General features: G+C 38.7%; 1 protein-coding gene across 1 annotated transcript in view; it reads right to left on the reverse strand.

Annotated features, from left to right (window-relative positions):
- Window positions 1–2,049: 2,049 nt before the first annotated feature.
- Window positions 2,050–23,712, reverse strand: part of LOC145764468 (sphingomyelin phosphodiesterase-like) — a 29,047-nt gene continuing 7,384 nt past the window's right edge. Inside the window, exons 4-12 of the mRNA XM_082576082.1 lie at window positions 23,418–23,670; window positions 23,117–23,233; window positions 19,754–19,849; window positions 18,956–19,126; window positions 17,142–17,293; window positions 11,598–11,741; window positions 9,102–9,288; window positions 4,443–4,548; window positions 2,050–2,317 (exon numbers count right to left, since the gene is read on the reverse strand). Coding sequence (XP_082432208.1) covers window positions 2,164–2,317; window positions 4,443–4,548; window positions 9,102–9,288; window positions 11,598–11,741; window positions 17,142–17,293; window positions 18,956–19,126; window positions 19,754–19,849; window positions 23,117–23,233; window positions 23,418–23,670 — 1,380 coding nt within the window. The 3' untranslated portion in view covers window positions 2,050–2,163. The remainder of the gene's footprint in view (window positions 2,318–4,442; window positions 4,549–9,101; window positions 9,289–11,597; window positions 11,742–17,141; window positions 17,294–18,955; window positions 19,127–19,753; window positions 19,850–23,116; window positions 23,234–23,417; window positions 23,671–23,712) is intronic.

Below are 23,712 nucleotides of genomic sequence, written 5' to 3' on the forward strand. Positions count from 1 at the left end.
GCCTCTCATTCATTTACCAGGTCATTTTGACGTTTCAGTGCTTTCTGTGTCAGTTTAAGTTGGGAGAGAAGTAGGGGTAGCGTGCGCTACTTTAACTCGAGTTGCGGGTAGCGCTACTTTTATCGGTTGTTAGCGGTAGCGCGGGCTACTTTGGTTGTAGTAGGTAGCAGGTTACTTTTAAAGAAGCGGATGCACACCTCTGTAAATTGGTGATGTGATGCTGATAAGCTCAGACTTATGGTTGAATTTCTGCTTACCCAGCCTCTTTGTCTGTTCCTGTAAATTCTTGCTACAATCGTCTACCGAAAAGCATACCTGGAAAAGGTAACTCTGATTTGTTTACGCACTTCTTCATTCACAACATCTTAATTTACTGAAATTGACGACAAGTGGCTCATTGTGCCCCGTCCTTTGAGTAACATCTGCATTCAAGAAGATTCCAAACGAAAATTGTCTACGAAATTCCTCCACCCCGGACGGCACAGCTGCAGGGGGCAGTGGACAAGTTCAGACGCCCCACCATTCTGCGCTTCAACGTTGAAGGTTACACAACATGCAAGAGTTTACTGTAGGAAAAATTCAGCTAATCAGTAGCCTACTTTTTAGCTGGTTGGCTTATCTACGCAAGACCAAGGAAGTTATTAACCTGATCCAATATTAGTATTGCAGTTCCGGTTTACAGAAACGATCTTCCCGATGCAACCAATTTAAAAACTATACTTTATGCTGATGATACAGTTTTTTATTTGGCTCAAAAAACTACAAGCAACCTACAACCGATGATAAACAAAGAATTATGCAAACTGTATACTTGGCTTGATAACAATCAGTTGACACTCAACTTGAGTAAAACTAACTACATACTCTTAGCAATTTTGTTTACCAGGTTTGGTGGCCTTTATCAGTGAAGAGCTGTAGAAGCTGTAGAGTTGTTATCACTGAAGAGCTGTAAAAGCGACATCCACTACCTGACTTTATTTCCATTGTTATTATTATTTCCTGCGTCCGTATTTGTTTTGTTTTTCTGTTCTTCTTTCTTCTTTTTTGTGTCAATTTGCTATTTAAAAACGCAATACTTTCTTTCGTATAACTGTTTGAATGAGAGAGTGCAGACTCGACGACCTCCTACGCCTTCGGGGCTACGGTCTTTCGCACTCTCTCATTGGATGCGCACTGTACGTTTTTGTTTTATGTACGTTTCGCATCCAAACAAAAATAAAATGACCGTCCATCCAAACTGTGCTTGAATAATTTCATTTGGAGTTTGGCCTTTTCTTACACTTTTGAGGCTAGGCTTACAAAGAAAATTGTATACTGAAAAGTTTGGGTGTTCATCAGGACAATTATCGTTTCTAGCACTAGTTGCTATACGTTCATCTGATGAAATTGAAAGTAAAATTAACAACAAACAAGATGGTTTATTGCTTCACTGACGTTTCGCGCACCATGACAATTATTCGCTCTGAGGATGCGCATTGTCATGGTGCGCGAAACGTCAGTGAAGCAATAAACCATCTTGTTTGTTGTTAATTTTACTTTCAATTTCATCAGATGAACATAGCAACTAGTGCTAGAAACAAGAAAATTGTATTTAAACATTGTTCACAAAATAACTCTAATCACTGGCGGCCGAACGTTCAAAAATGATGCTGCTGACGAATCAGGTCACCGAAGCAACAAAGTATTGTGCGCACCTGATCTAATGCATTATCTGCGTATTAACTATTTTATTTTTCAGAATTTGAGATGTTTTATTTGCTAAAGTGATGGAAGTAAAATTGTTATTTTGCTCCTTGTACCGGTACATCAAAAGAGTGCGGTCCTCACCTAATACTTTCTTTGAGCCATGTTTAAACAGGCTCATGATTTGAAAAACATTTTGGCACCCTCACTAAAAGATAAGAGGCCATTAGGGGTCTTTAGAAAGGAGTGAAGATGGTGATGACACATGTTCTACTTAGGGATTACACGTACTGGGTCGTAGTCAGTGTTATAGACTTTCTAAAGTTTGATCAAAACCATGACGTCAGTTCATTGAGAGATGTTTTTATTTTGCATGATTTCAGTAGATTTATGTTGAAGAAGAATCATTACAACAACTCACAAGATTATCATTGATTGATGTCGTGACATTGCATGAACGTTTGTTTTACGTTGGAATCACTACTTAGTTGCACAGAAACTGTGATCGCCTGATCTCGAAGTCTTTATCGAACAGATCGTGGATTGTTTGCATGAGCTATCACAATGAGATGTGTCTTCACTTTTTGTGATGTGTTTGTAGTAAAGTTGGAAAAGTTCGTCGTCTTCTTCAAATCTAAACCACAATTCAATTGATAGATGTCAAATGAATAATACTTTCAATTTTTATAAGTTGTAAAATTAAAACAAAATTCAAAGTCTTATAAAAAGGTATAAACCAACTCTGCAAATTGGTTTTGATGTTCTTTCATCAAAAATGGAAGTTTGGCTCCGCAATATTTCAATATGTTTGTTAGCTTTCATAAAAAAGCAATTTTTTTTTATTTAAAACTTACAATTTTTAAAGCTCAGTGAATACGGCCGTTAATTAAATCAGAACAACTAGCTTGATGCTTAGGGGCGCTTTGGCGTACGTCGGGGCTGGGCAAGTAGAAGTGGGTGTCCGTTTCTTTGATAGTAGATTACTTTGGATGATTTAACACGGAGTCACGCTTCATTGATTTCTTCTCCGTGAGCCCAGTGTTTTATGTGTCCGACTCAAGATCAAGCGGTGCTGGTTCGACTCTCGGGGTGTGCGCTTGAAGAACGTATTTTAGGATAGCTTTCCATTCAGTGGCACTTAGTGGATGGGGTAATTCTCTTTCAACAACCGGAAACTTCACTCTGTCAATCTCGGTAACCGGCACTGCGTCAAGAGCCTCTACAACAGGGGTTTCCAACCGGAGGTACTCGTACCCCTTGGGGTACAAGATTAAACATCAAGGGGTACGAAGATCCTTGGGCCACAAAGCAGCTTTTCAACAGATTTCACATTACGGTTTTATTTTAGAATTGTAAATGATATTATGCCATTACCGTCTTTGCTTTGAAAAAAAAAATTATCTACAAATAATTTTTGTTATTTAGTAAGCTAAGAAGCCTCAATGTCTCATAACAATGTGTTTTTTTTACTTGCTGCTGCTGAAAGTGAAAATGGAAAGTTTGCTAATTTTCCTTGTCTTGATCAAATTGCAAATAACTCTTTGCTGCAAAATGTCAAAAAATGAAATTATTTCCGATTTAAAGATGCTGGTTGATTCTTTCGATGGTTACTTTTTTGCTGGTGAATTAAATTATTTCCAGCATTGGATTATAAATCCATTTCTTTTTGATTTAACAAAAATGTCGGATGAGAATAATTTGAAAAAGAACATCATCGAAATGAAAAGCTGCCAAAAATTGAAACTGCTATTTGACAAGTCAAAGTTAGAAGATTTTTGGTGTGTTGCCATGAAGCCTTCCCAAGTCTTTCTATGGAAGCCATGACAGTGTTAATTCTTTTCTCAACAACTTATTACTGTGAAAGTGGCTTTTCGACCATGATGTATATCAAGAATAGGCTAAGTACAGAAATTGTCTGCAACTGGAAGATGATTTACGTCTTGCCTTGAGTAAAATCGAACTATTGTTTGAGCAAATTTTATCAATGAAGCAGCAACAAATATCTCACTGAGAAGTGTCAAACAAAATAACTGACATTTAATTTCTTTTGGTAATTTTTGTGTGAAATATCGGTTTAACGTTTAACTGAGCAATAAAAGCAATTTAATTTAGCAATGTAGCCTATACCTAAAAAATTCAATCAGAACTTTTGGGGGTACGAAGAATGCTCTGACTTGACAAAGGGGTACGAGCAGCAATAAAGGTTGGGAACCCCTGATCTACAAGTATGCGAAACTACCAGGAATAAATAATCAAGGCGTTGTCAGTCCGAGGATAAACATTCAAAAACAACATCACCCTCTACTGATCAGCGCCGCTCTGATTGGTCAGATTTTAGGATAGGACAATTTGTATTGGTACGTTTTCAAAAGTTGCTTCCCGACTGTTGTGATTTGCAAGCTCTTGCGTTAGGTGTCGCTAAGTAGCGTTGTGGTCATAAAGCAATCTAGCATGATACACGAATGACCTATTACAAACAAAATGGACGAGGAAAAAGATTTGGTACTTCATGTAGTATTTCCTGTCCTTTCCTCCTGTAGTTTATATGAAAATATTAGGCCAATTTATAGGCTGCATAGTGCATAAGCTCCAGCATGCTGCATTATGGTGCCCACACTGATTCATTGCTGCTTGGTTTGGCTTTCTTTGACTAACGTTGATGTGGTGTATAGGCTACTACGGTCAACTCTACAGGGTTAAATAGCCTAGTGAGGTTTACTTGTAACGTTTATGAACAAAAGTTAAAAAACTCTACGCACCTTTCGACAAGATGTTGGAATTCTGTAGGTGACAAATTCTTCATCTGGTAATCTTTGGAAAAAGAATATTCAAGATCCCATGACTGGCGGCCTTGAATGTTTGCGTCTATCATCGCATAAAAGTTATTTAACACCGTTGCGTAACCTGCCCTGCCCTAAAGAGCTCTTCGAAAGCGAAAAACAGTCAAATATATTTTCATTTTTAAAAAACTCAAAAATCTTTTTTTTTTCCATACGCTGCAGCTATTTTTAAGGGCTCTGATGGGTCGCCTTAAAGGTATTATGTTTTTAGTGTATGAATATATTAGAGTATTTACGATTAACAAACATATTACACGAGAAGATGTTTGTAGTAATCAAGATATCAAAGAAAAAGTAAAGTTGAAAGTTTATTTCCAACATTGTGGAAATTCATTCATCTGATCGTAAGTTTTGAACAGTGTTGAGCCACAGATCCATTCAACTACAATCTAACCCAACACGACCTATCCTTGTTATGAATAAGTAAGTTACAGCAACGTGATTGAGTTGCCTTTCTTATAACATCTTGATTCCAGTATGCACCAACGACATCGGATGTAGGCTACACAACTTAAAGACATAGTCACACAGAACAGTCTGTTCTCATTCACTGTCAGTAATAGCAAAACAGGACAAATGTTGCCAGTAGACTAAACGAGAATTGATGTTTATTTTAGGCACTTAGAATAGTTGATTGGTTGGTTTTGAATCTTCATCCTCGGACTGACAAAGCCTTGATAGGTTATTCCTGCTAGTTTCGCTTACTTGTAGACAATGTAGAGGCTCTTGACGACGGCCGATTTGCAGAGTGAAATAGTTTCTGATTGTTGTTGACGTGTTCTACGCAAATTATTTTATCCTTTAGGGGAAGGGCGGTGAGTTGATATGGAAATTCAATGTGGATACACTCCCCTTTTAGGAAAAAAATGAAACTTTTGCCAACTAGCAATAATTCAGGTCAAAAAGCAACAGTGAAAAAATAATTAAATGAATTTGCCCGAAAGACTAAGATGTAATTTGAAAAAAACAAAATGTGTGGTCTATGAGCAAATTATTTTAATATTTTTTTTATCGTTGTTTTATAAAAACCAGAAAATTTTTCACCCAAAATAGAATAATGTTTTAACTTAATCAGAATTTTATTAACGAATCAGAATAAAGATTTTAATGTACGATATTTTTTATTTGCTCCATTGCATGGGTAAACTTCAAAAAGGAACATTTATAGGTAGAGGTCATTAACTGACCTGCGCTATATAAGTTATTGGCAAAGATACAAATTTTAAGTGATATGTTTTCTTATGATGCTTATTCAATAAGTTCCATTATTTTATGGCAAGTTTTGCTACTTTTATGCTGCAAACTAAATCTCGAAGAAAGTGAATGTCGCATTGCTTTAGCCGTGAAAGGATGTTCATCGCAAAGTTTAGGAATCTGTATCATGAAAGTTGCTCTTTTGGACAAGAGTATGATACTGCAGGAGTTACTGTTTTAAAAAATTACTGACCTAAATTATCGGAAAAACTTTCATGAACAGCACAAAAGCGTGAGTATTCAATTTGGAGGTCGTATGCCAAAACTTCTTTTGAAAACTCGAGTTCTCCCTATTTCTAAATGAGAGTGTGTTCTACCTGATGTTTTACATTCCATGTGCTCTTCAATATGTACTGCAACAAACGTGACGCCACACGAGCGATTTTTAAATTTTTAGTGTCGTTCAAGTCTGGGTCTTTCCATATACCTACTTGGGTTAAATGTTCTCTAAAGGTTTTATTGAGACGACACGTTCGTGCTAGCAAGTATGAACCGCTTGTCGAAGAAGTGGAAATGACTCATGTAACTCCGAACTACGCTCACGTTCGTTTCGCAAACGGACGCGAAACCACATCGCTCCTACTGCTCGTAATAGCCTGGATCTGCTTGGACGAATCAAATCTTAGTTTACCAGATCCCAAGAAACCTTCAAACTCAAATAACCTGCCTGGACACGACCCAATGACCTGCCTATACTTTTATGTTTGTAGATATTAACAGAAAACGCAACACTCCATAATCAACACGACACGTCGCAAAAGGGCATGAGAGCTTCATCAACACCATTAGGACATCATCATCTACCAGCTCATCCATTCCATTACCCACCAGGACAAGAAACAATAACTTAAACTGGATATCAAACCTCAACCGTCTTAGGCTACTGTGTGATGTGCAGTCTAACCATAGAAAAAGCTCAACACCTGCTCTCCTGGGCCACATCAAAACGGGCTTTTTTCTGAGGATGAGGAAGCACCTGCCCCGTTATCGGAAATTCTTGTACCGACCGATTCCAGCGAGCGCCCCATGCCATGCCCGGGGCTCATCACGATGGTGACCTCCAAACAGATTTGTGAACAGTTGATCACGTTGTGTTTATTTCGATGCACTACTATAGCATAGTCTGCCCTAGGCCTATAATTAAAATATCATTAAGTTTATCTTGACCCTTACTTACAATCCTTGGAAGGGGTTAATGAGGTGTTATTGCTTTAAGTTACATTGTTTTTACGGTTTTGTTGATTGTTTTGTTGGTACATTGCCGTTTGTTTTAGAGTTTTTTTGTCACTTTTATACTGATGTTTATTTTCAGTTTAATTTCAGTTTGCAACCTAGCTGCATTTTAGCAGAATAAACTTCTCTAGTAGAGGAATTATAGATAGTTTTACTACATTCATTCAGTCTTGCACACATTTTTATTCATTACACTGGTCTACGCAATTTTTGCGGCATGAACTTTGAAAACTGATTTAGGGTAATTTTGGGGTAGCCTACTGAATCTAAATCTGAGCTCAGATTTTGCCTATCACGTCAGGTTTGTGAGATATGATACCAACAAATTGTTACTTTTGTCAAAAGTGGAAAATTTGACGTTGCGTTTATCACACATACACATTGTGCTATATCCAGAAAATTAGATCATGTGGTGCATAAGTAGCTGAAATACACTCACAAACTACAAATTTGATAATAATTTGTATTCTTAGAGAATGGTTCAACAAAGCAAACTCTCTACCAAAGCTTTATCAATTTGTTTTCTGTTAACCATACAGTAATAACAAGCTAAAAAGGAGGCTAAAAGTATAACTGACCCTTCCTTCGTTAATGTTTTGCATGAAACCACAAAAATTTAAGCAGGCCTATGGCGATGCTTGTTCACTAACCTTATTTAAGCTCTTTTGGCCTGTCTAACACTAACCTTTCGCCATAGCACTGCATACGTTGGTAGTAAACGCAATGCCAAATCTTTCACTTTTGGCAAAAATAAAGTATTTTTGTTATCATATCTCAAAAATTTGATGTGATAGTAAAAATCTGAGTTCAGGTTCGGATTCAGCACCCAAAAATTACTTGAAATCAGTTGCCGAAGTCCAAACCGCAGAAAAAAATTATTTTTTGTAGACCAGTGTTATTGATAAAAATTTACATGATGATTGAATCTTCCATGCATAAGTCTTGTAAGCCAATGTATAATTATTTCTTCATTGCTATATGAAGTTTTGTTTTTGCTTGTGTGCAAGACATGTTATAAAGATGTTTGTAACATTGTAATTTAAAAGTTATTTTTTACCAGAGTAGGCTACGCAGTTTAATCCTATCTTATAGTACGAGCTGTTTTCGTACGCGGAAAGTAGGTCACGGGCTACCTTAGCCCTGTGCTAACGGAAGCTATGAAAATCACTGAGCCAAAATATTTTAAAAGCTAATAGCCATGTGTGCTGTGCGTATAGAAATTAAATTTTTACCCAAAACATTTATTGAAATAAACTGTTTGAGATGAAAAAATCAAAAAGTCGGCTTTTATTCTAATTTTCCGAAAATAGCTTCAAAATTGAAATTTTTGAATTATAACATAAAGTAGGCTAATGCTAAACTAAAGAAAAATTACTTTTGCTCATAAATATAAGGCATTTTTGGGGGTTTTTACATTTCAAAGTAATTGCACTAACATTTATATTGCACTAACATTAACATATATGTAACTACCATTGCACGAAAATGTCTAGCCACCTACGACGAAATGCTTATTGTGAAGGGCAGGAAGGTAGAAAAATGGCCAGTGTAGATTTAGACAATTTTCAAAGAATAAAAACTAAAAGTCAAGAAATTTTATATTTCTAGCATAATATTTCCTTCTGTGAAATATTTCAGTACTAGTGAGGGACGTCCTCATAAAAACCCCGCGTCGCTACAGATAGGGTTAAGTAGTAAACCAACTGACCTGCGGTTGCAAGTCAGTTGATACACTTGAGTTCACCTTTTAATTGCGAGCTATGAGTAAACTGCAGAAGATGAGAAGATGAAGGATTTCTAATGAAAATATGAGATAATATCCCACTAGACCTGAAAATTTCAAGCTTTTATGATGTTTCCATTTTGCGCAACGTGAACAAATGTGAAAATTGTATCAACTTACAAGCCCTTCCCCTAGGTGCAGGTAAATGGAGGGCAGTCCTGAAACGCGTTGCTTAAGCGTAAACCCCCAGAGTCGAACCAGTGCCGCTTGATCTTGAGTCCTGCGCTTAACCACTCAATTAATGGGGCGGATGACAGTTGGGTCATAACTTCGTTCTTGGAACAAAAAAAATAACAAAGTGCATATACCGGAGATGTTGAGGAAGTAGCTTTCGCCGTCCAATAACGAGAAAGTTGTTTCTTCGAAGTCCCCTTCCATTGTGTAAATTCGATAGCCAGCATTCTTGTACGAATACGTCGTAAATGCTGGACCAATCATCGCCGTTGCTAGAACACGTGACTTCTCGTTGATGTCATAATACAAAGACAACTCGTCCTGATATCAGAAATAGAAACAATTAGTCTGTATAGAAAAATAATTAGATTTTACAAAATTTATATCAAGCAAACACCAGTGCAGTATCAAACATTTCCAGTTGTGCTACAAGTTCTATACACCGCATGCCAATCGTCAACGCTTAACAGCAAACTTCCCAAACGCGTTATCAGCACCCACAATAGAGTTGGCTTGCAAACCTTTCCACAAGCGCCCTTCTAGACAAGTTTATCCTTAAGATTGTGTCCATTAGGAAGGCTGTAAAACTGTTGGAACACTGTGGAACTGTTGGAATGCTGTGGAACTGTTGGAATGCTGTGGAACTGTTGGAATGTTGTGGAACTGTTGGAATGCTGTGGAACTGTTGAAATGTTGTGGAAGTGTTGAAATGTTATGGACCTGTTGGAATGCTGTGAAACTGTTGGAATGCTGTGGAACTGTTGAAATGTTGTGGTAGTGTTGGAATGTTGTGGAACTGTTGGAATGCTGTGGAACTGTTGTAATGTTTTGGAACTGTTGGAATGCTGTGGAACTATTGGAAAGTTGTGGAACTGTTGGAATATTGTGGAACTGTTGGAATGTTGTGAAACTGTTGGATTGCTGTGGAACTGTTGCAATGTTGTGGAAGTGCTAGAATGTTGTGGAACTGTTGGAATTTTGTGGTAGTGTTAGAATGTTGTGGAACTGTTGGAATTTTGTGGTAGTGTTAGAATGTTTTTGAAGTGTTGGAATGTTGTGGAACTGTTAGAATGTTGTGGAACTGTTGGAATATTGTGGTAGTGTTAGAATGTTGTGAAACTGTTGGAATTTTGTGGTAGTGTTAGAATGTTGTGGAACTGTTGGAATGTTTTTGAAGTGTTGGAATGTTGTGGAAGTGTTAGAATGTTGTGAAACTGTTGCAATGTTGTGGCTTGTGGAAGTGGTAGAATGTTGTGAAACTGTGGAGTGTTGTGGAACTGTTGGAATGTTGTGAAACTGTTGGATTGCTGTGGAACTGTTGGAATGTTGTGGAAGTGCTAGAATGTTGTGGAACTGTTGGAATGTTGTGGTAGTGTTAGAATGTTGTGGAACTGTAGAATGTTTTGGAAGTGTTGGAATGTTGTGGAACTGTTGGAATGCTGTGGAACTGTTGAAGTGTTGTAGAACTGTTGGAATGTTGTGGAACTGTTGGAATGTTATGGAAGTTTTGAAATGTTGTGAAACTGTTGAAATGCTCTGAAACTTTTGAAATATTGTGGAACTGTTGAAATATTGTGGAACTGTTGGAATGTTGTAGAACTGTTGGAATGCTGTGGAAATATTGGAACGTTGTGGAACTGTTAGAATGTTGAGGCACTGTTGGAATGCTGTGAAACTGTTGTGTAGTAATGCTGTGGAACTGTTGGAATGTTGTGGAACTGTTGAAACATTGTGGAACTGTTGCAATGTTGTGAAATTGTTGGAATGCTGTGGAACTGTTGGAATGTAGTGGTAGTGTTGGAATGTTGTGGAACTGTTGGAACGTTGTGGAACTGTTAGAAAATTGTGGAATTGTTGGAATGCTGTGGAACTGTTGGAATGCTGTGAAACTGATGAAATGTTGTAGAACTGTTGGAATGTTGTTGAACTGTTGAATGTTGTGGAACTGTTGGAATGCTGTGGAACTGTTGAAATGTTGTGAAACTTTTGGAATGTTGTGGAACTGTTAGAATGTTGTGGAACTGTTGGAATGCTGTAGAAATGTTGGAACGTTGTGGAACTGTTGGAATGCTGTGAAACTGTTGAAGTGTTGTAGAACTGTTGGAATGTTGTCGAACTGTTGAAATGTCGTGGAACTGTTGTAATGTTTTGGAACTGTTGGAATGTTGTGGAACTGTTTGAAAGTTGTGGAACTGTTGGAATATTGTGGAACTGTTGGAATGTTGTGGAGCTGTTGGAAAGTTGTAGAAATGTTGAAATGTTGTGGAACTGTTGGAATGTTGTGGAACTGTTGGAATGCTGTGGAACTGTTGAAATGTTGTGGAACTGTTGGAATGTTGTGAAACTGTTGGAATGTTATGGAAGTTTTGAAATGTTGTAAAACTGTTGAAATGCTGTGAAACTTTGAAATATTGTGGAACTGTTGAAATATTGTGGAACTGTTGGAATGTTGTAGAAATGTTTAAATTTTGTTGAACTGTTGAAATTTTTTGGAACTGTTGGAATGCTGTGGAACTGCTGGAATGTTGTAGAACTGTTGGAATGCCAGCGTGAAACTGACAACAACTTCAATAGCGATGTTACATATTTAATTAAGTGCAACGTCTTTAAACCCTTTGTTCGATACTCACCGTGTGTGCGTGTCCGAACAGCTGGGCGATGACGTTGCCTTCGTAGCGGTGAATGATGTCATAATAATTCCAGCTCCATGACTTCATACAACCCGATGTGGGCCGATGGGAAATTATAAAAACTTTCTCATTGTTGTCTTCAGCCTGCCATGTGGGGTAATGAGTTGGTATATGTCATTGACTGTAACGTTTGCGTAACAGCACACAATAATTACACATGACATTAATACAGGGCCGTGTTAACCACTCCCCAGTGCCCTCCGGCCACGGGCTCACAGCTGTTAAAGGTTTACTCATTTTAGTTGGTTAATTGTTTTTTAACTGTTTAAAAAAAAAGAAGTATGCTAGAGAAGCTTGACAATATCTTAAATCATGCAAAGCCGTATTTTCTACTTTCCAAACCCTGGCTGAGGGCCCACCTCCGTCTAGAGGTTTACGTATAAGATTTAATATGTAATTTTTTTCTTTGCTTCAACCAACCAAACCAATCAAATCAGCATTGCTGATTTGGCAATGTTTGACAATAGGCATGCAAAGTTTCAGAAGTGGATTGAGGGAGTTAAAAAACTTTTTGGTTCCACAAAACACTAACAAAATTATGTAATATTTCGAAGTAAACAATGCTCACCCAACTGACCTATTTAATTACATAATTAAATTGAAAAAGTTCATTGTAAATCTGGATTTTCAAAGTTCTATCCTGCCAAAAGGCTACACTAGGCTATCTAAATTTTCAAGAAATGAATTATTGAAATCATTCTGTGGTTGTGAATGAAGCTTTTGTTAAAATGGTAGAGTAACTTTATCCAAACCTTCTATCCAAATCCGACTGCAATTTGATAAATTTAGTTTCATACAAAGCTACCTATGGTTAGCCTACATACAAAGCTACCTATGGTTAGCCTACATACAAAGCTACCTATGGTTAGCCTACATACAAAGCGTGCATCTTGATACAAAAAAACATTCTAGCGCCAAAAACGCATAAAAGTGACCAAAACGGGATTAAATTTCTCAAAATTTTTCTGGGGTCAAGTCCATACACCCAGAGATGGGCAAGATCACCAGTATATGTGATCTTGAAGATCAAGATCATTTTTTGTAAAAAAACAAAACATTTCTTTAGAATTTACAAAACAGAATTGTAAACAAAGTTGAATCATTGTTTATCATTAGTCAACATAAAGTATATACAAAGTTGACTAACTTATATAACCAACACAGAAAACTTTTCAAATTTTGAAATGGCAACACTGACTAAAATATATTGCCAAGTGCAGGGGCGCCGGAAGCGGGGGCGCCGGAAGCGGGCCTCAATTTTTCTGCAGATGGAGGGGCAGGGGGTGCAATGGTGCCCTTTTAAAGTCATGTAAGCTACTACACATTTTGCAATATAACAATTTCTGCTATTCGCTTTTAGCCTAATTATAATCTTTCATTTTTGCCTCAAAATAATATTTACTGTGCAAAATTTGCAACACAGTACAGGCCTTAAAACTCGTCTTTTTTTTCGGCAGCCATCGTGGCCTACCGGGAGCTCCTTCTCGGCGGCCAAATCTGCGTGCTTGGGAGGCCAAAATACAAAATAAAAATAACGATAGCACAAGTAAATAGAATTAAACTTGCAACAATGCTAAAATGATCACTTAGCGTTGTTGAAGTCTGGGCCTGGGCGACGTCCTACAATAGAATCGTTGCACCACGCACTAATTGCTTTATCGGGATTGTAATCCAGTACTGCGGGACCATCTAACGACACTCGCACGAGTGTCTCCAATGTGGCTGATTTTAAAGAAGTTCGCCATTCCCCTAGAATTCTTTTTAGCAACGAAAAACAACGTTCGACATGATTGTGTTGACGATGACGGCAAGGAAATAAAATTAGTATTTCAATGATGTGAAGGACATTAGTAAAAGAAGCATAATTTTTGTAAAATACGATCAAAAAATGTTTTCCCTTCAGATGTCAACTAACCTGGTTCCCCTTTTTAACAAAGATTCAATGTCCGACAACATCGAATTGACATAAAAACGACAATATTGCCAGCCGACGTAAATTAGCACTTCGGATTAACACTTTGTTAAAATAAACGTCGAGAATTACAAACAAGACTTACAGCGCCGGTGATTGCAGAATGCAGATGGATATATTCCATCAATAACAAATATTCCCGCACAAAGCAACAGTGGCGATTATGACGCGCTGACCTAATTTTGCGTCACTCTTTGATACTACATATTTTCGACAGTTAATCCACGATCATTCTATTGCGAAATTAAATAATTGGCTAGAAGAGACCGGCGGCCAAACTTGGCCGATTGAGGAGGTAGCACCGGTGGTCGTTCAAGCACTACTTTAGCGGCCATGGCCGCAGGCTGCTTTAAGGCTTGACAGTAGGTTACATCATTATAACATAGCATGATGCTCTTCTTTGTATACCGAACGGCGGACACTTGTAGGCTATCATTACTTAATACATAGTGAGCTGATAGATTAGCATTATCGCTATATCTAATCCTAAAACTTGAAAAAAAATTAACCTTTCAGTAAACAAAAGTGCCCTTTTTTCGTAATCTTGCCCCCCCAGTCAAAAATCGTTCCGGCGCCCCTGGCCAAGTGGTGCCGGCTGCATTGCCGAATGGTGAGAGCCCTGGAACGACGTTCGAAAGGGCGCCGGTTCGACACCGCTCAAGAGCATGCGGCTGTGTCTTTGGCAAGACACTTAAAGGCATGTCTGAAGGTGGACACGAAGATTGGCTTCCTTGCCTTCCCGTCCCCTTAATCTAAATCTTCAATCACCTGGATACTAAAATGGATACTAAAAAAAACTTGAAATTCCAATCTACTTTTCTTCGACACTTATCATATCACTGACTTAATGTTGATAATTGCCAACGATTATTTTGTACAGTACTGTACGAATTATAAAACAATGTCTCAATCTAGTTACTCTAGTATGTAAACTACAGTTTTAAAGTGATCTTGATCTTATTGTTCTTGAAGATCAAAATCACAAAAACAATGTGATCTTAGATCAAGATCATGCCGATCTCTGCCCACATCTTCTGTCCAACATCACTTTTTCGAACATTACCTAAGTTTTGCATTCTCCATGTATCTTATAAATGTTAATTTGTTGAAATTCTGGTACTTCCCCAACTTTTTTGTAGATCCGCTACTGAATTCTGGTAGCCACTTTAACAAGTCGAAATTCTGCAACTGCAAATGACTACAATGCAACCGCCAACCAATCAGAACATGTTATAAGAGGCTACCGTCCAATTGTGATCCTTCGAGCACTCATCCAGAGAGTTAATGCTTGTTTTTAACTTTATTTGGTAATTACAGAAGAAAAGAGCAATAACAGTAGTGGGAATCGAACCCGCGTTAATGAATTGACTACTTTCTAGCCTTAACCCTAACCCCTAAGCCAACCAGTTTACAAAAAATCCATCACTTAATTTGCTTTGTATCATCTTCTTTTTGCCATTTTTTACGTCACATAAACCGTACCTTATGATTGGTTGGCGGTTTCATTCTAGTCATTTTTAGTGGCAGAATTTCGACTTGTTAAAATGGCTACTCTGAATTCTAGGCATATTTACTATTTTTATGTATTTTGAAATCATGTATATAATTTTTCGCTAGATTGAAAGAGTTTGCGCTAATAATTTAACACTTTTTTGTCCTTTTTTAAAGTGCCATCACTAAACATAGGGGCCCAGTAGTAGATTTCTGAGAGGCCCGAGATGGTGCCACACGACCTTTCATGCGTAACAATACGACTTGCATGACAAAGAAAGCCTACAAAATCATTAAACTATTTCTGCACGTTTTGTTTTCGGAAGTAAAAGTTCGTCCTGGAATGCATATTTATTATTCATAATATTGGAATAAGACACTAAAGTTTATCTTTAGTGTCTTTTAAAATCAAAGTAAAATACACCACGAGACCTGCGGTGCAGAGATAAAAGGACCTGGCGCCGTGATAAAGGGACTTGGTGCAGTGATAAAGGGACTTGGTGCAGTCATAAAGGAACTTGGTGCAGCGATAAAGAGAACTGGTGCAGTGATAAAGGAACTTGGTGCAGTGATAAAAGGACTTGGTGCAGTGATAAAGGGACTTGGTGCAGTGATAAAGGAACTTGGTGCAGTGATAAAGGAACTGGTTGCTGTGATAAAGGGACTTGGTGCAGAAATAAAGGGACTTGGTGCAGTGATAAAGGAACTTGGTGCGGCGATAAAGGAACTCGTTGCAGTGATAAAGGACCCTGGTGCTGTAATAAAGGGACTTGGTGCAGCGATAAAGGGACTTGGTGCAGTGATAAAGGAACTTGTTGCTGTGATAAAGGGACTTTGTGCAGAAATAAAGGGACCTGGTGCAGTGATATAAGGACTTGGTGCAGTGATAAAGGAACTTGGTGCAGTGATAAAGGAACTTGGTGCAGTGATAAAGGGACCTGGTGCAGTGATATAGGGACTTGTTGCTGTGATAAAGGAACTTGGTGCAGTAATAAAGGGACCTGGTGCAGTGATATAGGGACTTGGTGCAGTGATAAAGGGACTTGGTGCAGTGATAAAGGAACTTGGTGCAGTGATGAAGGGACTTGGTGCAGTGATAAAGGAACTTGGAGCAGTGATAAAGGAACTTGTTGCAGTGATAAAGGACTCCGGTGCAGTAATAAATGGAGCTGGTGCAGTGATAAAGGAACTTGGTGCAGTGATAAAGGAATTTGGTGCAGTGATAAAGGAACTTGGAGCAGTGATAAAGGAACTTGTTGCAGTAATAAAGGGACCTGGTGCAGTGATAAAGGAACTTGGTGCAGTGATAAAGGTACTTGGTGCAGTGATAAAGGAACTTGGTGCAGTGATAAAGGGACTTGGTGCAGTGATAAAGGGACTCCAAATAAAATATGATAATAAGTTAAAAGATTTGTTATTTATGTTGCATCGAATCACCTACCCTCGAAAATTTAACAACCTTGTTTTGGAGGCAATTAAAATCGAAGTTTTAAATTTCAACAGTCGCAGTTGAATCGCGTAACATCCGATTGCGATAACAACAATGTCTATTATTTTCATATTTTTTTTCAATAATATTGCTGATGTCTTTAAACTTATTGCTTTGTCTGCTACAAAAGTATGTGGTAATTTTCGTAAGTGTTGTAAGAAGTTGCTTTTAGGTGAGACAACATTTGTTCTTGGAATGATGCAGCCTTCTTTGAAGGGCAATCATAACAACAAGTTCTCTTTCTAGTAGCGGTCAACAACACTTCAACAGCAATCAGAAACTTCACTCTGTCAATCTTGGTAACCGGCCCTGCGTCAAGAGTTTCTACAAGTAAGCAAAACTACCAGGAATGCCAGATCAAGACCTTGTCAGACCGAGGATAAAGATTCAATACCAACCAACCAGAGGTATTGAACCAATGACCTGCACAGCTCAATTTGAAAGCCCCATTTGAGGGACTACTTAAGGTTTGCAGGCCACTGGCTTACCGCGGAATCATCGAAGGAAGTTGTTTAGAATATGGAGCTTATACCTTCTGCATGACTTTCGCGAACCAATCGAGCTGTCCGTTCGGGTCAATTGAATTTTCACCTACGAGCAACCACCATGAGTCGTCGCTACAATAATTTGTGTTCAAGGAAATTATCCGAAGTCCTTTCCGGATCAATGTCGTGTAAAAACCACCTGCGATAAATGAACAGAATTCATCTCTTGGTGAGCAGCAGTTCTTGAATGAACATTAAGCATCTTCCTATTTTATTTATCAGATATATTTTCTTGAAAGATCAAAGTAATGTGAGCTAACAAATAGTTCAAAAAGTAGTTTGGAGTCGTATTTTGAGCAGGCTTGAAATCTTTCTGCTTTTAACTTATGTACATATACATATTCAGTCTCCATCTCCGCCTATAGCAGACTGCTCATCAACACGGGTCATCTTTGTCGTGTGAGCCTCTGAGGCTGAAGATCTATCCTTTTATTACCCCAGACTTACGATCCCGGCAGATTTGTATAGCGGATGTAGGATTTTCTGAACATCTGCCCATACCTAGCTGTAAATGCTACAGCAACATCCCGAGTACCAGCTTGGTAGTGGGGATGATCTGAGGAATGACACCTTATTCCTCTGCGATTATGAGTTTATTGTAACGAAAGTAACGAACTCCCAGATTGAGAACATCGCAGCCAAATAATGCCTTGATTACAAATACAACGAATTAAACTGATTTAAAAAAATGAAAAATAAACTATAACCATAACTAAGATGACACAGTGACTGTCAAGAAAAAGAATCGGTGGTGAACTGACTAAAATAACGCAACACCCAATTGACTGACCAAAACCAAACCGATAGGCCCTACTGACTTTTTGTTTAACACTAAGCAGTTGATTTTAAGGAAGCTCAGTGTGATTAGAATGCTTCAGGCAATGCAGCATGCGGCAGATGCACAACGCTACTATGATGTAAAACTACTTGTCTGTATATCAAACTCTAATAAGTGGTACAATTCTAAAGCAACGTCCAAATTGTAGCGTTTCAAATTCCTAACAAACACAGATTTCACAACGGCAATGAGACGTAAAGAAACGTAAGAAAAGCCGCAGGTGCTACAACTCCATTACATGGCTTGGAGATGGTGCAATCGTTGATGATGTGGTCTGCGGTCTGTTCCTCGGCACCACATTCACAAGTAGAAGAAGAAACCATTCCCCATTGGTGCATGGTTGAGCAGAAAAGCCTGATGCCCGTAGCCTACGGAGACGGTTGAGGCGCTCCCACGCCTATTTTTGTAGTGTTAGTCCGGTAGGACGGGTGTCGCCATCGGGGATGAACGAATGGAGTCTGTTGGTGTTTGACTTCCATTAAGAGTTCCATTTATGGTCAATTAGACGCAGAGATGATTTGTATATCAGCTTCGTTGGTCAGAAGTTGAGCGACTGGTACGAATAGGTTAAGTGTCTTTATTTCAGTCAACGGGGTGCTATCTTAAGGGAGCAGAGATCTTGTAATGGAGAAGATGGTTAGGCTCCAATGCCCGTCGACCGAGAGACAGAGTGGCTTCTTCGCAACAAAGCTCAGCAGGTTGGGTGCCAGCAAGAAAGGGAACATTGTCCACTGCGACTCCAAACAAGTGCACAGTACTCTGCTGATTAGACAAGGGAAAGGGATGCTATACGCAAAGTGTTAGCCCTCGCTCCTCAGCTGGAGCCTTCTAAGCGCTTTAGCGCAGCGTGCGATGACAGTTTCTTGCGCAGTGACACCAAACGGTGGCGATACGTGAACCATTTGTCTATTGTTATTCTAACAAATTGTGATTGACGTATGGGAACGGCATATGGTAGCCTACCTTGCATCACTGTAGCAAGGTCGTTCGCCGGGACCCAGTTCAGCCAACTTTTGTGGATACTTTCGTACAGCCACGTTATGTTAGCCCCAGGTTGGTTGTAGATGGATGAAGGTGGGTACGAATTTACGGGAGCGCTCTCATGGTTGCCTAGCGAGGAGTAGACGGGTTTATCTGTAAACGAATTCGGAATCATAGTTTGGTAAATACACTTTGGTCTGTTTACCAATGATCACTTTGGTAAAGATAACAGATTTAAGGCCATTAAGTCAAACAATTCCCTTGTGCTGCAAGACTTAGAGCATATGCAAATAGGCATCAAAAGGAATTCAATCCTTTTATCTGCAACAGTCAATACAATCACAAAATTACGAATAGCAGTTTATCAAATTGCGCTGAGTCTGTAACTTTGTGGGACTTGATATTATAGGCCGGCCAGTACCGTAGACATGTTCCAAGTAAGCGACCATCTTGATTGCTGTTTGAGGATAAAGCTAGTCTATATTGACCAGTGTAGTCGAATATAAACTGGGAATAAACTAATTGATGATAACATTGACTCAATAAGCGGCGGAAGCTGCAAAGGATTGTAGCTAAGCTACCAAGTGAGTGCGCTCTAGTCTACAATGCACCACATGGCGAAATTTTCAAAAGCAACTTATCTTTCAAAACGTGTTGATAGGCTAGAATAACATTGACTGATCTGCTAAGCAAGTTGATCTTTGTAGCTGGAGTTTTTACAGACAATTCCATCTCATCTACTTTTGATCAGAATTGTTTTAACTTTGTTTATCAACCTACTTGGAAAATATTTCTTCAGCATCTTTGTCCAGCGATTGATTTTATCGATTTGATCCGAGCTTGTCTGGTTCCATACGTCATGAGCAGGAATGTCACCTGGTACGCAATATTAAATTATTGATGGAAATTACAAATTTTGTTTCAACTCGACTATTTGGCGGATCTATTGTAGTTCTAGCCAGCTCTTGCATAAAAAGCAATACTTGTTTCAAAGCCATAGACAAATAAAACCTAACAACCAGACGACATGTAACATGATAACATGAAAATAAACTAAAAATTACAAACATTTTCGTCCATACTCATGTTAGCCCTTTTGAAGTAACCAACTGACTGATGTTCTTCGTAAATTGAAATTACAGATCTGATCTACATACACAAAAATCGAAAAAAGAAACGCATAAAAATGAAACGGCAAGGCAGAGGAGAGGCAAAATCACATGACGCTTAATTGCCTAGGAAAAACACTTCGTTGTTTCTAACTACCCTTTTTGCTTCTTAGACAGCAATATATGTAGGCTCAAGAGCAGTGGCGGCTCGTGTCATGGGACTGCAGGGCTGCAGCCCCACCTGAAAGAAAGAGAAGAGGGAAAATATGTTTTCCTCTGTGTTTGTCCGACCCGGTTAGTTTTTTCACTTAAGAATTGCGGATCGAAAATTAAAATATTAAAAGTTTCGTTTGGCAACACCGATTTTGGGAAAACTTCTTTGCAGCCCGAGATTCTAGATTTCAAGCGCTCTGACTGGCTAAAAATTATTCTTGAAGCTCTACCCTTTTTGGTATTTTACAGCAATTTTTGAATCAGTTTGGGCTGCATGGAAAACAACCCCACCTAACCGAATAACTTTACAGACTTTTTAAAGTTAATTTTATTTCGCGGAGTAGCGATGAGCCATGAATGTAGAAGTGTTAGCTGTAGAGTGTAGAGTTAGGGTATTCAACAGGTTATAGGAAGTGCTAGGGCATCTCAAAATCACTTGAACCTTGTATGCCACGGCTAGGCTAGTCAAGACTAAGCTCAATACTAGTAAAGTTTGTCTCCAAAGCAATACTGTTAGTTCTTTTTAAATACAGCTTAGGAATACATCATCTTTTCAACAAAGTTTGAATGCATTTTTTCAAAATTTGGGGTATAAACATGCTCAGAACGCACCAAATTTAATGCAATATTTCAAATTTTTCTGGGGGGAGACCTCCCCGCGAAATCGCTGGTAGCCCCACTGCTCACTAACAGCACAAGCCGCCACTGTAGCCTATACAGGAAACCTTCCAATCATTATGACATTATCATTGTAATGTAATCCAGACATTTAATAGATCGGGTACGGATCTGACCAGATCTTTAGCAGATCTGGTCCAGATAAAGTTGCTGTATGGGTAACTCAGAGTCTCCTTGTCGGGGCTTGAGTTCATTATTTGCTGCACTTCTGAGTTCAAAGGTTAAAAAAGCAAGTAAAACGGAATTTAGCTTCGATCAGACGCAGATTTTTTGTGTTGATTTCGTTTTGAATTCTCTTTTTTAGTAAAGAATTTCGTTTCAACAAGCATTCAAAAGCATTCATTTCAAGCAACCCTAGCTTGAAATTTGGCTACAGCACGTCATAGTCATTGGTTTTGTTGATTCGACTCTACTTTTTGATTACGAGAGTCATGACTCGTGAATTATGCTTGGTGTACAATTGCTGTGTTATCTACGTTTTGCGTTTTTATGATCATTCAAAGCAAATAGACACGTTATCAACAAACACCACAACAAAAGTATGTATGCTACTGTAAAACAGATTAATGTATGATGAAACAGACCAGTGTATATGGTGAAACAGACCAGTGTCTATGATGAAACAGACCAGTGTATTGTATATGGTGAAACAGACCAGTGTATGATGAAACAGACCAGTGTATTGTATATGGTGAAACAGACCAGTGAATGATGAAACAGACCAGTGCATATGATGAAACAGACGAGTGTATAGTAATGATGAGACAGACCAGTGTATATGGTGAAATAGACCAGTGTATGAGGAAACAGACCAGTGTATATGAGGAAACAGACCAGTGTGTGAGGAAACAGACCAGTGTATATGATGAAACAGACCAGTGAATGATGAAACAGACCAGTGCATATCAGTGACGTTCGGTGGCTTAAACCATTGGGAAAGCAACTTGGAAATATGTTGCAGCAAGGTAGTAGGCACGAGGGGCGTAACCGTCCGGCGAAGCCCGAAGGCAACACTTCCAGCGGGGGGTCTGGGGGATCTCCCCCAGAAAATTTTGAAAAACACTTCCAATTTGGTGCGCTCTGAGAGCATTTCCAAAACAAAATCTTCGGACTTTCCCAGTCCGAGGATAAAGATTCAATCAATCAATCAAACTGGGACTAGTCTAGAATGTTGGCTGCTTTTTTAGACTAAGCACAAAAACTTATTGTCAATGTCATCTGTAAGCATTTACGACATGCATTGGACTGGTGCACTAGTAAAGAGCAAATAATTAGCCTATAGGCTAAATTAAGCTAGTCCATTCTTGAAGAACACAAGTATGTTTGCTCTGAACTTGTGATGTCAGTCTATTGACCCAAAGAATTAAAAAAACACTTGTGCTGTTTCCGTACTGGTTGGTTAATGTACCCTTTGGAATTGCATGTCTTATTGTAGAATCTATGTTTTTTTTTGGTAAGAGAACCAGCTTTATTTTCAGCGTACTAAGTAGCCTATAGTTACAAGCCCGAAAATCACTCATGCGTAGAGGCTGTATTCCTTTCGCCTGAAACCAAAAGCAGCCGCTATGAGATACGCATTGACGTCACTGGGAAAGCAATTTTAACCATAACACCAGATAACACATCTGATTGGCTAAGCAGCTGGTGTCGTTTTGCAAAACGATTGAGGATTGGATAAAACGAAGGCGTTTTTCAATGTAGGGTAAGCACTTTTGAAAGTTGATTTCCCTGGAGCTTCAGTGATGGTTTCTGACAAAAGCGTTTGCGTTAATTGGCATTTATAGGCAAGAAATGCGGTTTGGTGAGGACTTAGACTACTCACAAGAGTTACGAGTAATTCTAGTCTCGAACACAGTAATTTTCAAGTTAAAATAGACTTGATAAAAATAATAAGAAGTTAAACCTAGAATTCAGTCATTATATTTTGCATAGTTTTCGCTCAGGTAAGCACTGCTTTCCTTGCTTTCCCTCACCGATCGTCACTGGTGCATATATGATGAAACAGACGAGAGTATAATAATGATGAAACAGACCAGTGTATATGGTGAAACAGACCAGTGTATGAGGAAACAGACCAGTGTATATGATGAAGCAGACCAGTGTATGATGAAAGAGACGAGTGTATAATAATGATGAAGCAGACCAGTATATATGATGAAGTCGATGTCCTTCCCAGCGATGCTTTCCATCATTCCATCCACGGTCCACTCAGGCATGTCGCAGTTTCTATAATCCCCAAACATCCAAGCTTTGTCGACCTCTGCCAACAATTTGAAAGATGACATGATTCGCAAACTTTAAAATTTATTTATCAATTTTTAAAGCTTTGCATATTACTTTTACAGACTTTAATTGTCAATTTTTTATCCTTTTTTAGAGCCTCCCAGCTAAAAAGCGAAAGTTTTCTGGAATGCATCGATTTAGCAATCGCGTTACAACCTCACCATTGTTTGGGATGGCGTCGTTGTCACGACAGCAAAGAGGTTCCCCGCAGACTGCGCTGGAGCCCGCTGTGTATCGAACGTCCATGTGCATATCAGTGAAGAAAAGAAACTTCATGGTGGATTCTACCGAGGATGGTGTCGATAGGGAACGCACAGGGGGCTTGCTGGAATTTGGGATTGTTACATTCCAATCGGGCAAGTAGCCATCAGGTTTAGGACATCCAGCCATCCCTCCTATAGCCCAATAACAAAACTGGGCAAGAAAAAAGTGGTAACAAAAGTTTTTAAGAATTCA

This window comes from Aplidium turbinatum, chromosome 2 (assembly GCF_918807975.1).
Source record: "Aplidium turbinatum chromosome 2, kaAplTurb1.1, whole genome shotgun sequence".
NCBI lineage: Eukaryota > Metazoa > Chordata > Ascidiacea > Aplousobranchia > Polyclinidae > Aplidium > Aplidium turbinatum.